Below are 13,320 nucleotides of genomic sequence, written 5' to 3'. Positions count from 1 at the left end.
TCTCCGTGTGGGCAGTTCTCGTTTCCATGTAAACTTTAGAACTTCAAAAGCAGGTTGTTGGCTTCTACCAAAAAAAAACAAAAAAACAAAAAAAACTTTTGGAGCTTGAATTAAGGTTCATGGACCCTTTACAGCAGTGAAGCTTCCAGGCTGTGAACATGGGATAGCCCTCTGCGTGTTAGCCTTTACCTTCTTTCAGTGGTGGTTTCCATTTTGCCACGTGTAGGTCTTGTACCTCTTTAGTTTGAGATGTTATCGAGTACTTGATTTGTTTTTAATGTGATTGTAAATGCTTTTAGAATTTTTCTAAGTTTTTATTGCTAATCTATGGATGTCCAGTTAATTTTATATATCACCTTGGTGTTCAGCAGTTTTGCTAAATTCCCTGTTTTGTTTCTAACAGTAGGGTGTGCATTGTCTTGTGTTCTAGACACATCATGAACAAGTAGTGGTGTTTTCATTTCTTCTCCTGTTCTTATGGCTTTATTTTTTCGTTGCTGTACGAAGTAGTCAGGACCTCAGTATGTCGCTAACTAAGCAGCCCTACAGAGCATTCTTGTCTGATTAGTCTTCTCAGGGGGAAAGCATTTACTGTCTCCCCACTGCCTGCTGTGTTTGCTGGGTGAGCAGGGAGTTGAGGGAAAGACTGACCTTCCTGACACCGGAGAAGGATTTGTTCTGTGGGTCTCTGCCACCAGCGCATCTCCCCTAGGCAGGGTGGGGCCCTTCCGCCCTCCCGCAGAGACGCCACACTGGCTTCTCACACTGGTAGCTCCATCACCTTTGCAGGTGAGGTAGGTCGTCTTTCTCTCATTTAGGGAGACTCCCGTCCTCTGTGCCTGTTTCAGCCTTCATTTCCTCCTTCTGCCTCAAGAGTTGCCAGCTCTCTCATCAGTCAGGTATCCTTGTGTTTTAGGAGAGCCACTGCAGCCTCGCAGCTCTGCAGAAAGGCCATGTGCCTGGGAGGTGGGTTCCACAAGAAAATTAGTTTCTCATGTAGAAAAGCCAGGGTGCATTGCGTTTTCCTCGGTGAAACAGGAAGGTTGACGTGAAATGTATATATATATGGCTCAGCAGCAGTATGTGAAATGAGCACCGAGACTGGGGTTGGAGAGCCCTGGTGGGAACCCCAGCCGTCCCCCCGAGCCGCCCCCCGGTGCTCCAAGCATGGGCGACGATGGTAACCAGACTGCCCGTGGAGTCAGGCATCGCCCGTCGAGTCCACTGACGCGCTGCCTGGCTGACAGCTGGTGTTGGGATTGAAGGAAGACAGAACTGATAAGTGGGACACTCCCCAGTGTGGGTGCGGCCCCCTCGTGTTCTTATTTCACTTGGGAAGCACTGTGCGTGCGGGGTTCTCCTCGTTCTGCATTTCCTTTATGGTCCTCACTGGATGTCAGCCGTGCTTTAGTGTTGAAACCCGTTCCTTGTTTTAGCATCGTGCATTATAGTCCTTTAAAAGGGAAGGTGTTTCGCACGTATGCAGTTTGGAACTAAATGGAAAACACATTTGAAAGGATTTATATTTAGGAATTTATTTATTTATTTAATTAATTAATTTATTTATTTTTAAAGATTTTATTTATTTATTCATGATAGTTACACAGAGAGAGACAGATAGGCAGAGACACAGGCAGAGGGAGAAGCAGGCTCCATGCAGGGAGCCCGACGTGGGATTCGATCCCAGGTCTCCAGGATCGCGCCCTGGGCCAAAGGCAGGCGCCAAACCACTGCGCCACCCAGGGATCCCTATTTAGGAATTTATGATTAAGTTTTTATCACATAATGTTAAATTTGATTTTGGGGGTGTCTTATTTGTGTTTTTATCTTATTGAAAAATAGCGTAGAGGGGCAGAGACCAGGTGCCTGGCATGTTCCCTGAAAGCAGGTGTCCCTGGTCTTACCCAAGCTTGGTTTCCTTATCCACGAAGTGGCATTTCACAGTGCTCTGCGAAGACGCAGCTTCCTGGAGCATCTTGGAAATCAAATGTCAGGACTCGGAGGGGCGGGCAGTGAGCACCACCGTTGTCCGTAGGAGGTGCTGTGTCCTCACGGTGCCCTCGGGCTCTGGGCTGCTCTCTGCCTGGAGAGCCAGGGCCCAGCAGGAGCAATGCCATGTGTGCTCCAGGGTGGGGGTCCCACACGCCCATCACCGTAGCGCCCTGGGGTCCAGGGGCACCCCCTCTGGGGGCTGAGTACCTGGGTGAGGTGCTCTCCTATGTCTGAGGGGAGAGGGGAAGATCGTTCGATACCCACCGCAGACCCAAGCCACACTCCCACTGTTTGGGACTTTAGCACTCGCACCCCCTCCCTGTGCTCCCTGTTTGGGAACACCGTTGGGGAGGAATGGAAGGAAATTGATTTTGAGAAAAATTAAACTTCCGCTTGAAGCAGAATGATGGTTTTAAAACAAGGAGGTGCAGGGGTTAGGTGGGTGTTCCCGGGGAGCTGTGCCTTTCTGCGGCGGACCGTGCACGCGTCCATGCCCCTCGCTCCGCTTGCTCTGTGCTGCCTGCGGTTCTAAATACTTGAAGAGCGGGTGTGTCCTGCCCCTGCGCTTGTGTGGGTGTGGTGTGCTGTCTGGGATGTGGCCATATACCACGCTCTGTTGACATTACCCTCTGTTGCTTAGCTTCAGACAGCAAAGTCCTGACGTGTGCGGCCGTGTGGAGGATGCCAAAGGAGCTGGAGCCGGGCAGCCACGAGTCCCCTGACGATTCATCAAGCACCGCGCACACCCTGGAGCTGCTCTGTCACCTTGACAACACGGCCCACGGCAGCATGGCCTGGTAGGGCTCTGCATATTTCATACGCCCAGAACAAGCCTGCAGGTTTGACCGTGGGAGTCGTGCAGGGGCCATGGCACACGCTCGGAACCTTGCTTGCTTGTGAAAGGATGGTACAAATGGCTTTCTTTCCTTCTGGCTTCACTGTCCCAGTTGTTCTCCTTACTAGACACATTCCAGAAACCCGATTGCATGCGTTGTGAAGGAGCCTGTGTGCAGGTGTCCTCTTCATCTACACTGTTGCTGCCAGGTACCTGCCAGAGTGATGGCGAGCTCGGGCGCTGCAGAGCACTTAAGTGTTTTCTTGCTTTTTAGCTTCGTAAATACACTTTCATCCAGCTATCCTGAGTGTACATTGATTTGTTACTTTAGGCTGAAGGCGTATGATTTCTTCCCTTGTAGACTGGGTGACGATGTGCTGTACCCCCCAGCCCTCCACACCTTTATTCTTGTGTCTGTTTCCTCCACGGGTCATGTGCAGCACAGGGGGATGGACGTGCCACCATCGCTCATCAGGGCTGCCCAGCCTGTTGCCACCCCCGTGTTATGGCGGAGGCCTAGTGGTCCTCGCCTCCAAACCCCAGGGGAGCCTCCCCAGAGCCCTGGAGCCTTGGCGAATTCAAAAGGCCATGCTTTCTAGAAGGGACCGTGGGAGCATAACTTTGGTATGGGTGTTTATAGTGGGCATTATTATTTACTTAATGCAGTAACACCTCCGTGTGTGTGCTCGCTCACATGTGAGAAAGCTGTATCCTCTGTGTACCCTGTTCTGTTTTGGCCAGACCTACCAATTAAAGAAGTTTAATCCAACACGTATTTATTAAGCACCTGCTGCACACACCTGCCAGGCTCTAGGGATGCCAAGGTGATGGGTTGGGACCCGACCTCAAGGAGCCCTGCGTGATCTCTGGGGAGACTCACACTGTACACACCTGAGCGACACAGGGCAGGCTGTGGCATGCACTGAGATCATTATGAACTGTGTGCCGTGGGCCCCTCGAGGAAAGGGTAATGAATTGAAGAGGGATTTGCCCAGGAGCTGAGACGTGCAGCTGGGGCTGATGCCGGCTGCCATTGTCAGTGGCAGATCTCGGAGCGGCCAAGGGAGCAGAGCTCTAGGTTGGTGCCATTTGTGGCTTTGGAAGGCCTTGTGTGCTCGTATGCAGGCGGTGTGTCTTCATGGGTGCCAGGCTCCTGCCGGATCATGCTTGGTTCTTCTGACAGCAGTGTCAGACCCCATCTGCCGAGAAAGGAGCTGCACAGAGGAGCCCTGCGGCTCTCACGAGGGCTTGCAAGAGTGCACAGTGAGTCTGGACGTGGCAGCACAACTAGAGCTCGTGCTTCAGTTTTGGCAGACACATGCACATGTGTGCATGACTGTGCACACAGGCGTGTGCGTGAGTGCCACAGATACACTGGCACAGGGCGGGCAAGGAAGACACAGTGCAGGCCAGCAGTGACTTTGGGGAGGTTGATATATGCAGATGGCATCAGTGCCTTTGGCGAGTGCACAGATGGGCTGAGCTCAGAGGAGCTAGGAGAGCGGCTGTTGGTCTGCTTGCCCAGCTCCCACCTCGGTTCAGATACTCCCATCAATTCTTCCATAGAGGAGAGGTCACACCTGTCTGTGTGTGATATCGGGAGATGGATGTCAGTGAGATGTTAAGTCTGGGTCACACTGCTATCACCACACCCCCATGACCTCAATGCTGTGACCCCCTGTGACCGCACCCCTATAACCGGAGCCCCATGATCACACCCTTGTGACCACACCCCTCTGATCACACCCTATGACCCCTGGTATTCACACCCCTGTGATTGCACATCTGTGAACACACGCCCATGATCACAACCCTGTAACTGCACCCCTGTGATGACACCCTTGTGATTGCACCCCTTGATCCCATCCTCTTGACCCCCATGACCACACCCCCTTGACCCCATGATCATGATTGCACCCCCTGACCACACCCCTGATCACAGCCCCATAACTGCACCCTTTTGATTGCAACCCTGTGACCGCATCCCCTTGACCCCTGTGACCACACCCCTTTGGCCCTCTGCGATCATGATCACACCCCTGTGATCATACCCCCATAACTGCATCCCTCTGACCCCCTATGATCACACCCCTATAACTGCACCCCTATGATTACACCCTTGTGATTGCACCCCCTTGACCGCATCCCCTTGACTCCTTGTGACCATACCTGTTTGACCTCCTTTGATCATGATCCATACCCCTATGATCCCCCCCATGATCATGGCCCCATAACTGCACCCTTGTGATTGCACCCCTGTGACCACATCCCCTTGACCCCTGTGACCACATCCCCTTGATCCCACACCCTTTTGGCCCTCTATGATCATGATCACACCCCTGTGATCACATCCCCATAATTGCATCCCTGTGACCCCGTATGATCACACCCCCATGACCACATCCTCGTGATGGCACCCCTGTTACACACTCCGATGATCTTACCCCACGAGTACCATCCTTGGAATTGTACCCTTGTGAAAGGGGAAATTGTTAGGAAGTAATTGTTGATCTTTAAACACGTCCAGAGAAACAGTCTTCCTTCAATTCACATTGGGAGGCTGCCCTCTTCTAAATTTGCTGCCATTGTTCAAAGCATCTCTTGAATTTCTTTTGTTATCCATTATATCACTGTACGTGTTTGTCGACCTTTTCCCTGTGAGGTGGCTGTGATCCACACGCAGCTGTAGGAACATTGCACACAGATCCCGTGTGCCCATCACCCATCTCCCCCAGTGGTGACACTGCATAGCTCCTTGCAGGGTCACCCCTGGGGATGGGGTGTTGATATGACCCACGGCGTATGTACATCGAGTTCTCTGCTGTGTCATCACGTGTGTCTGTGCAGCCAGTGGTGTGGTCAACGTGCAGAACCGGGATCTCTCCTGCCACCTGTTCATGACCATCGTCCACTCCTCCCCACGCCCCTCCCTTAATCCCCGGCAAGCGTCCGTCTGTGCTCCTTCCGGTAGACTTGTCATTTTGAGAAAGTTCATGAAAGCAACCGTCCACTCCGGAAGCTTTGATAGTGGCTTTGTGCACGCAGTGTGATTCCCCGGAGGTCCATCCTGGTTGTCACATGTGTCCATCAGTGGCTTCTTTCTTCTGTGTGGTAGCCCAAGAAGACAGACTACAGTTTGTGTGGCCGCTCGCCTGTTGAAGGGCAGCTGGGTTCCCCCGAGTTTGGATGTTATGAATAATGCTGCTCTGAGCAGGAATGTACATGTGTCCGCATGAATGTGGGTTTCTACCTCTCGGCAGGATGCCCCCGAGGGCCGTTCTTGGGGCACCTTGTTTTTACAAACCGCCTGAGCCTTGTCCAGAGTAGCTGTGCATTTGACGCTCCCGCCAGCGATGTGTGAGGACCCCTCTCTGCATCCTTGTTGGCCTTTGGGGTTATCATGCATGGGGTTTTTTTGTTTGTTTTTGTGTGTGGTTTTTTTTTTTTTTTTTTTTTTTTTTTTTTACGTCTTTAGTGATGTCTTCTTATCAGGGAATTTGACTTTTGGAAATTTAAGTGTGGTGAATACATGAAGGTGAAGGGTGCTGTTTGAGGTCAACGTGAGGCAACTGGTACTTTAGTTTGCCTGCTTTCCTTTGTGGTTGGGGCTGAGAGCAGTTGCAGGAGAGGGGCTCCCAGACCCGTGCTGGGCATCGGCTCCGCTGCTGGCTGAGGGAGGGTTTCTGGAACACTACACAATTCAGTGTGTGGGGCTATGGCTGCGTCCTGGGGGCTCCTGTCCTCGGGGCCACCTGGCTTCCTGGGCCCTGGAGCATCTGGGCCCCAGCGTATGTGGCCCCACGCCCCTGTCTCAGCCCTCTGCCACGCAGGGGTGGGCAGGGCCCGGGAGGCCGGCCTTCCCCTGAAGGGCCTGGGAGGCCCTGTGGCCCAGTGTGTTTGCTTTGAGCTCCCAGCCCTGGAGGGGGACGGCGTGTGGGCTGGGGAGGCCCCTCGCCCCGGCTCTGGTGCTCACCTGCTCCGAGGCTGCACAGGGTTGCTGCTGGAAGGTCACTCATTTCTCTCAACTGTGAGTGAAGATTCCTGAGAAGAAGGAAATGCTTCACAGCTGTTACCATGGCTCTGTGGCAGGATCTCTGTGGAGACGCGGCACCTTCTGTACTTGTTAGGGTACGTAATACGAGCACGGCGACAATCCGTTCTTGCTGATTTTCTCAGATTCACACTGTGGGGATGCAGGTCCCAAGCGGAGCCTGGAGGGGCCTCCTCGTAGCTTCGGCATCGAGTAAGGAGCTGTCAGCTTCTTGGTTCGGGACCACGTCTTCGGAGAGGGCCTCCTTAACCATTCGAAAATACTCACTGCCCTCACACCCTCTTGCATCTTGTGTAGAGGCCTGACCACGCCTGGCTCTGGCCGTGTGCGATCTCGCTTCTGTCACGGAGCTTCCTCCGCACGGGGGCCTGGTCAGGTGGCAGGTGCCGTGTGAGGGAGCCTGGACCAAGAGTGGGCCCTCCTGAGCTCGGCGGGCACTGTGTCCCCCTGCACCACCCCATAAAGTAGGGACCACCGCAGAGAGGGCCTGGGAGCCTGCACCCAGCCTTTCCTTCCCAGCAGAGTAGTGGGGGTTCAGAGCCGGGCAGCCGAGCCCAGAACACCGCCCATTGCCCAGAACTGCCTCCCTGCTGAATGCAGGAGCAGAAGGAGCCCCTTGTGGTTGTCGCACTGCGGTTTGCACGTTGTGTCTGTGGCTGGGAGTACAGATACACCTCCATCAGAATACGCTTTGAGAACGTTCACACCTCTCCCCGCTAGTCCTTTGAGGATGACAAACATAAAGAAATTATGCTTTCCAGGGGTGTTCTTCATTTTGCAAATAATAAAGCCCCTTTCTCTTCTGGCAGACTTCGGCCCGCGTGCCGTGGGTGTGACACAGCCAGCCTCCCGTCTGCGGTGCCTCGTGGTGACGAGGGGCCCCTGGTGGGCTTTCCCGCTCCGCACCATGAGATGCCGAGGTGTCTCCCACACTGGGTGGTGTGCCCCTCATTCTCAGGGAGTCGGGTGACATCTTGGCCCTCTTCCCCTCCGCGTGGCACTTGGAGGGAGAGGCCCCTTGGGGCTGCCTTCGCCGTCGTCACCGTGTGTCACCCCATCAGCCCTCAGGCTGTGTGTGTTAGCTGCTGCGGGTTCGTCTGGGGCAGGAGGAGGCCCACCACACGGAGCAGGCCCACCACACTGTGTTACAGATATGAGGTGAAGGCGGGAGCCCCACAGCACGCACGGAGCTGGCCCTCTCTCACGTCCGGGGTAGGGGAGGGTGGCTCTTCACGGCTCCCCTGGCCTGTATGCGGTCGTCCTCCGTGATGTGAGGGGTCTCCGTGCCTCGGCGACTAGACCGGCAGCTCAGGGCTGGGGTCAGCGTTTGCAGAGTTCCAGCGAAGGGAGGGCAGCGCCCGGGCCCCCCACGCCCTGGTCCTGCTCGTGGCGTCTCTGGGAGCCCAGGCGGGGCAGGGGGCAGATTTCCCGGGTGTGGGGCTGCAGCGTCATCGCTGCTGGCTCAGGGCTGCTGAGCCACATGGGCGACTCTGCTGCTCCCCTTGGCCCTGCCCCGAAGGGGCCCCCGCCCGCCCCTGCTGCCGAACCCCGAATAAGCCCGTCGCTGTAGACGGACGCTCCCTGCTGGCGGGCAGAGGCCCAGGCAGATGGTAGGGGCTCTGGTGAATTCCTGGCGCGCTCGGCCCCCCGAGGGGTGCTCAGCAGGAGTCACACCACCACCTGGTTTCACGGACAACAAACGCGTCCTTGGGAGGAGAAGTCGCTAAACTCAGTCACCAGAAGCGTTCGGGGTTGGCCAGGGAGTGACTGATAGTGCAGCCCCCAGGGTCCTGAGGCACCAGCGACCGGCGACCGGCTGACCTATGCGTCCAGAGCTGCCCCCTGGGGAAGGACGCCTCTGCAGGCAGGTGGAGGTCACTGTCACGGGGACACGCCAGGCGGCCGAGCCCCGGGAGGCGGGCGCGCTCTTAGCAGGAAGACGACGGGGCGGGGGGGGGGGGGGGGGTGCGGGGGTGTAGGGGCAGGAGAGTGTGAGGCTGCCAATTCCTGAGGTGGTTTGGCCTCATCTCTCCCTTTGTGTTTCTTTCTCTAGTTCAGCGTGACACACCTGCCAGGTACCCTTGAGCCCTCCCAGAAGCGGCCTGTAGGATAGGTCCCAAGGCCTGTTTACGATCATGAGATCTTGGGACACGGTTTTTCGGGCCGCCGTGATGGAGAGTTCTCCATGACCGTGACAGTTGAGGATTGCAGATTTCTGATATCATAAGATTTATGTCCGTGCTTGTCGGGTTTATGCAGCGAGGTGTACCGAGGTCCGAGTTGCTTCCCTGGTTACTGGCTCACTGCTAACTTCTGTTGGCTTCTAAGGAGGCCCAGAGTGAGGTGCGCAGCCTCCTTGTGTGCGGTGGCCTAGGGCACCGTGAAGATGCCTCCCTCTTTCAGGTTTGCTCACGTGCCCACCGTGCACCGAGCACGGTCGTCATGGGTCACGGACTCTCTCACCACCTCTGACGCTGTTCAGATTCCGGGTCAGGGATGTGGTGAAAAAATAGCAAAGCACAATGTGCGGCTACAGCTCTCACGGGGGGTTCACAGGACGGAAGTCGGAAGTGCAGCAAGTATAGTTACGTATAAGGGACATTTGTGTCCTTTCTACAATTTCAGTCCAGGCCTCCGTGAGGACGTGGTTCCAAGTGTGTTCCTTGTGATCCTCTTGTGAGCTAGCCGCTGCCTCCCAGAGCGCGTGAGATGACTCTGGGCAGCAGGGTGTCCAAGGGGCAAGGTTAGAAGGGAGCATTGAGGTCTGTTTGTATTTAAACGAGAGGTCTAAATGATTTAAAAAGTTCAAACATCAAGGAGTACTAACTACATGTGTGAAAATCTTAAACATTTTCCACTGTTTGAAAAATGGGGTTGGAGAGGAAGGAAGAAATGTAGATCAAAAAGAAGAAGAAACACCCAAACCACTCTTGGAATTTGGGGAGACAGTTTTATTACGAAGTCTCCTTTTATTTATTTATTTTAAAGATTTTATTTATTTATTCAAGTTAGATAGTCGGGGGGGGGGGCAGAGAGAGAGCACCACGCACGTGCACATCACATGGGCAGGGGCAGAGGCAGAGGGAGAAGCTGACTCCCCGCTGAGCAGGGAGCCTGATCCGGGACTTGATCCCAGGACCCCAAGATCATGACCTGAGCCCAAGGCAGATCTTAACCCTCTGAGCCACCCAGGAGCCTCTAAATGTACTTTTTTTTTTTTTTTTAAAGTGAACTTTGAACTTCCTGGGAAGACAGGGCACGGGTTTGGATGTGCCGTTGCTTGAGCACCCGGGTGGGAGCCGTGTCCCCGCGCTGTTCGGCTCTCACTCCTCTCCAGGTCCTGGGAGGAGATGTGTGGTGGGTGTGCCGGCCCCTGTGGCCAGTGTTGGGTGGCCTTGGAGGGACAGACCCGTGAACCTGGGGCTCAGTTAGCGGGGCCCTCGGGGCTGGCGAGAACCCGTCACACACAGGACAGTCAGGCCCCCGCTGGGCCCCACAGCTCTCTCTGGGATGCAGGCCAGGCCAGGCTGACCTGGCACGGAGCCTCCCTCAGGGAGGGCCAGGCAGTGTGTCCCACCCAACGTCCACCCCAGGGAGGAGCACACGGACCTTGACCAGCTCCCGCAGGGGAGGATTCTCAGGAGCGCAGCTCTGGGTGATTATTAGTCCCCACACGCAGTGAATGGGCCCCTGGCCATTTCTGGGTCCATTCTGGGGCCCCCGTGTCAGGGTGCGTGCTTCTGTTGGGCCACACGGCACGGGGCAGCGGCTCAGGCTGTAACTGCTGATGTCAGCTCCACACGAGGAACGTGTGGGACCAACAGCCTCTCCCCGAGGCCTGGCCTGCTCTGCTGTGTGCGACCACAGCTGTGGGGTTTACTGACGGCGCTAGGAGTATGTCCAGGTGAGGGACATCAGGGTAAGCACGGCCTTCTCATAACCACGGCAGCCCCACAGCACCCCGGGCCAAGGCGGGAGCGCACCCCTCGGGGTGCCAGGGCGCTGGGCCCCGAGAGCCCACGTGTACACGGGGTGGGCCTCCCTGACATCGCAGTGCGGCCTGAAGCCTCCTTCCCCCGATCTCTGCGGCACTGGGAAGGGCTGTCGTGGGGTGTCCTGTGGGTTTGCCAGCAGGCAGAAGTGAGCCAGGTTGCCCAGTCTCCGTTGGAAAAGAGGTGCCTAACCTGGCGCACCATGTGTTGTTTTAATGGGATTTTCAATTTTCACTTGTGACCAGCGACTTACTAGGTAGCTTCCTTCTTGAGGGTTTCCCTTTTCCACTAACGTAACAAACCTGACGCGTTCCAGGATGCAGTGGGAGCTCGGTCTCCACATGGCTGTGATTGTGCGTGGAAGCGTGTCTTCCAGCTGCGGGCGTCATGTCCTGGGGGGCCGGCACCCCCGTGTCCCAGCCCCGGCAGCGGCAGAGATAGGGCAGGGAGTCGCTCTGGGTTTAAATTATTAAGTTTATAGTGAGGTGGTTTTAAGAATTCCTAGTGTCGGGATCCCTGGGTGGCGCAGCGGTTTGGCGCCTGCCTTTGGCCCAGGGCGCGATCCGGGAGACCCTGGATCGAATCCCACGTCGGGCTCCTGGTGCATGGAGCCTGCTTCTCCCTCTGCCTGTGTCTCTGCCTCTCTCTCTCTCTCTCTCTCTGTGTGACTATCATAAATAAATAAAAATTAAAAAAAAAAAAAAAAGAAAAAAAAGAATTCCTAGTGTCCTTCGAGCTGTCCTCCCCCCAGGTGCCAGAATGCAGAGTGTGAATCATTCATTTGGAATCACTAATCTGAGGAAGAGAAGCATGTATTTTGTTTGATCAGCATGAAACCTGCCAAATTAGAACCATCATTCCTGCCATTATGGTCCTTGTTAACTGCCTCCCAGAAGTGTAGATTTTTTATTTGGGTTTATTTACAGAAGCAGCCCTTTTCTTGTGTTTTCCTCCCCGTGATTATGAAGGGATATTGCACACTTACATTAGGTAGATGCTACTGTGTTCTCCACTTGTTAATGTAATTTTACGTCCTCTCAAATTCACTGGCAGGGTGTGATAAAGCAGGAAAAGGGATGATTTTATGAACAGAGAAATAAACTTCTTAGTTTGGAATAGCAAGTATGGCAGAAATTCTAGGTTATTTTCTTTCATTTATGGCACCAGTTTCATGGTGATGATCCATGATAAAATAGAATTTCTCTTTTTATTGCACTGCGCGTGCTCCGGTTATCCCAGGGTGTGTATTCTTAGAGGCACACACTGATGATTTTGGGGACTGCTCCCTATAAACCCACAACAGGTACTTCCTGATGCATCACCCAGGACAGATAACGAAATACGAGGAGCGGGAGCAGGGGCCTCACAGCGCCTCGGCCACGTGTGATGGGGGGTCTGCTTGCCCCCGTTTCGCCGACATGCCTTGGACGGCCTGTTCCTCAGGAAGGGCCCGAGACTGTGTCCTCACGGGGACGGGGGTGTGCAGGACCGGCTGAGAGGCGATCGTGAGGGCGGGGGGAGAGGAAGCTTCGGAGGGCAGGGGACACCGGCAGGAACCGCGTGTGGCCGGCGGCGAGTCAGGGCGTCTGGTCACCTGCCTCACGGCCAAGAAAGTCAATTAGATTTGTTTCTACGTGTAGACGCGCCTGTCCTGTTTCCTGTCTGACGGCAGCTTGTTGCCGCCCTCTGTCCGTGTGTGGCGGGGGAGGGGGGCGTTTTTCTCCAGCGTCATGGTGACCTGGCGCCGCTCTGGCCTGACGTCCTGGCACCACCCCCGCGGCACGGTCCCCAGGCCTTCTCGCCTCCATCTCGGCCTTTCCCCGGTGCGATAAGAAAGTGGGAGCGTCGGAGCTCCTCACACTCGCCTCAAGTACCTGTTCCTTCCTTCCCCGCTTTGCTCCGGGAGTCTCCGGGGCGTCCAGACGAGCGCGGAGTGCGGCGAGATTAACTCTTGCAGCATGGAGAAGGCAGATTTGTTCCCTTTCTTTTTCATGTCCTGTAAATCAGAGATTACATATTCAAATCCTCTCAGACGTAAATGGCAAATGTCAAAGGCATAGCTTATTGCACGTCCTGTAGTTATTCAGAGTCAGCGCTCCACGTGGGGCACTTCTTCCTCACGCCACTGAGGCTGCTGAGCTCTGCTCACATGTGTGTCTTGTGTTACACTCCAAGTAAAGGCCTTAGTTCCAGCTCACCTGGGGGGGTGTGTGTGCATATGCAGTGGGGGGGGGCTGTGTGTGTATGTGCAATGTGTGGGGGAGTGTGTGGTTTGTGTGTATGTTAGGACGTATGTTCACATGTGGGAGGTGTGTATGTGGGTGTGCATGTGTGTGGTGTGCACATCTGTGGCATCAGTGTAGGGGTGCGTACGTGTGCATGTGTGGGACATGTATGTATGCACATGTGCATGTGGTGTGTGTGTGTATGGGGGCTGTGTAGGAGTGTGC

General features: G+C 55.0%; 1 protein-coding gene across 9 annotated transcripts in view; it reads left to right on the top strand.

Annotated features, from left to right (window-relative positions):
* The window catches only part of EIPR1 (EARP complex and GARP complex interacting protein 1), a 120,485-nt gene that overhangs the window by 80,896 nt on the left and 26,269 nt on the right, over positions 1-13,320 (top strand). For 6 of the 9 annotated variants that reach the window (XM_025454767.3, XM_049096000.1, XM_049096003.1 and 3 more), the window contains one exon: positions 2,633-2,789. The exons of 2 other annotated variants lie outside the window; for them this stretch is intronic. In XM_025454767.3, coding sequence (XP_025310552.1) covers positions 2,633-2,789 — 157 coding nt within the window. Of the gene's footprint in view, positions 1-2,632; positions 2,790-10,759; positions 10,783-13,320 lie in introns of those variants that run through there. One more of the 9 variants, XM_025454774.2, reaches the window with a different exon arrangement.

This window comes from Canis lupus, chromosome 17 (assembly GCF_003254725.2).
Source record: "Canis lupus dingo isolate Sandy chromosome 17, ASM325472v2, whole genome shotgun sequence".
NCBI lineage: Eukaryota > Metazoa > Chordata > Mammalia > Carnivora > Canidae > Canis > Canis lupus.
The sequence above is the reverse complement of the archived record's forward strand: the minus strand, read 5'-3'. Positions and strand labels throughout refer to the sequence as shown.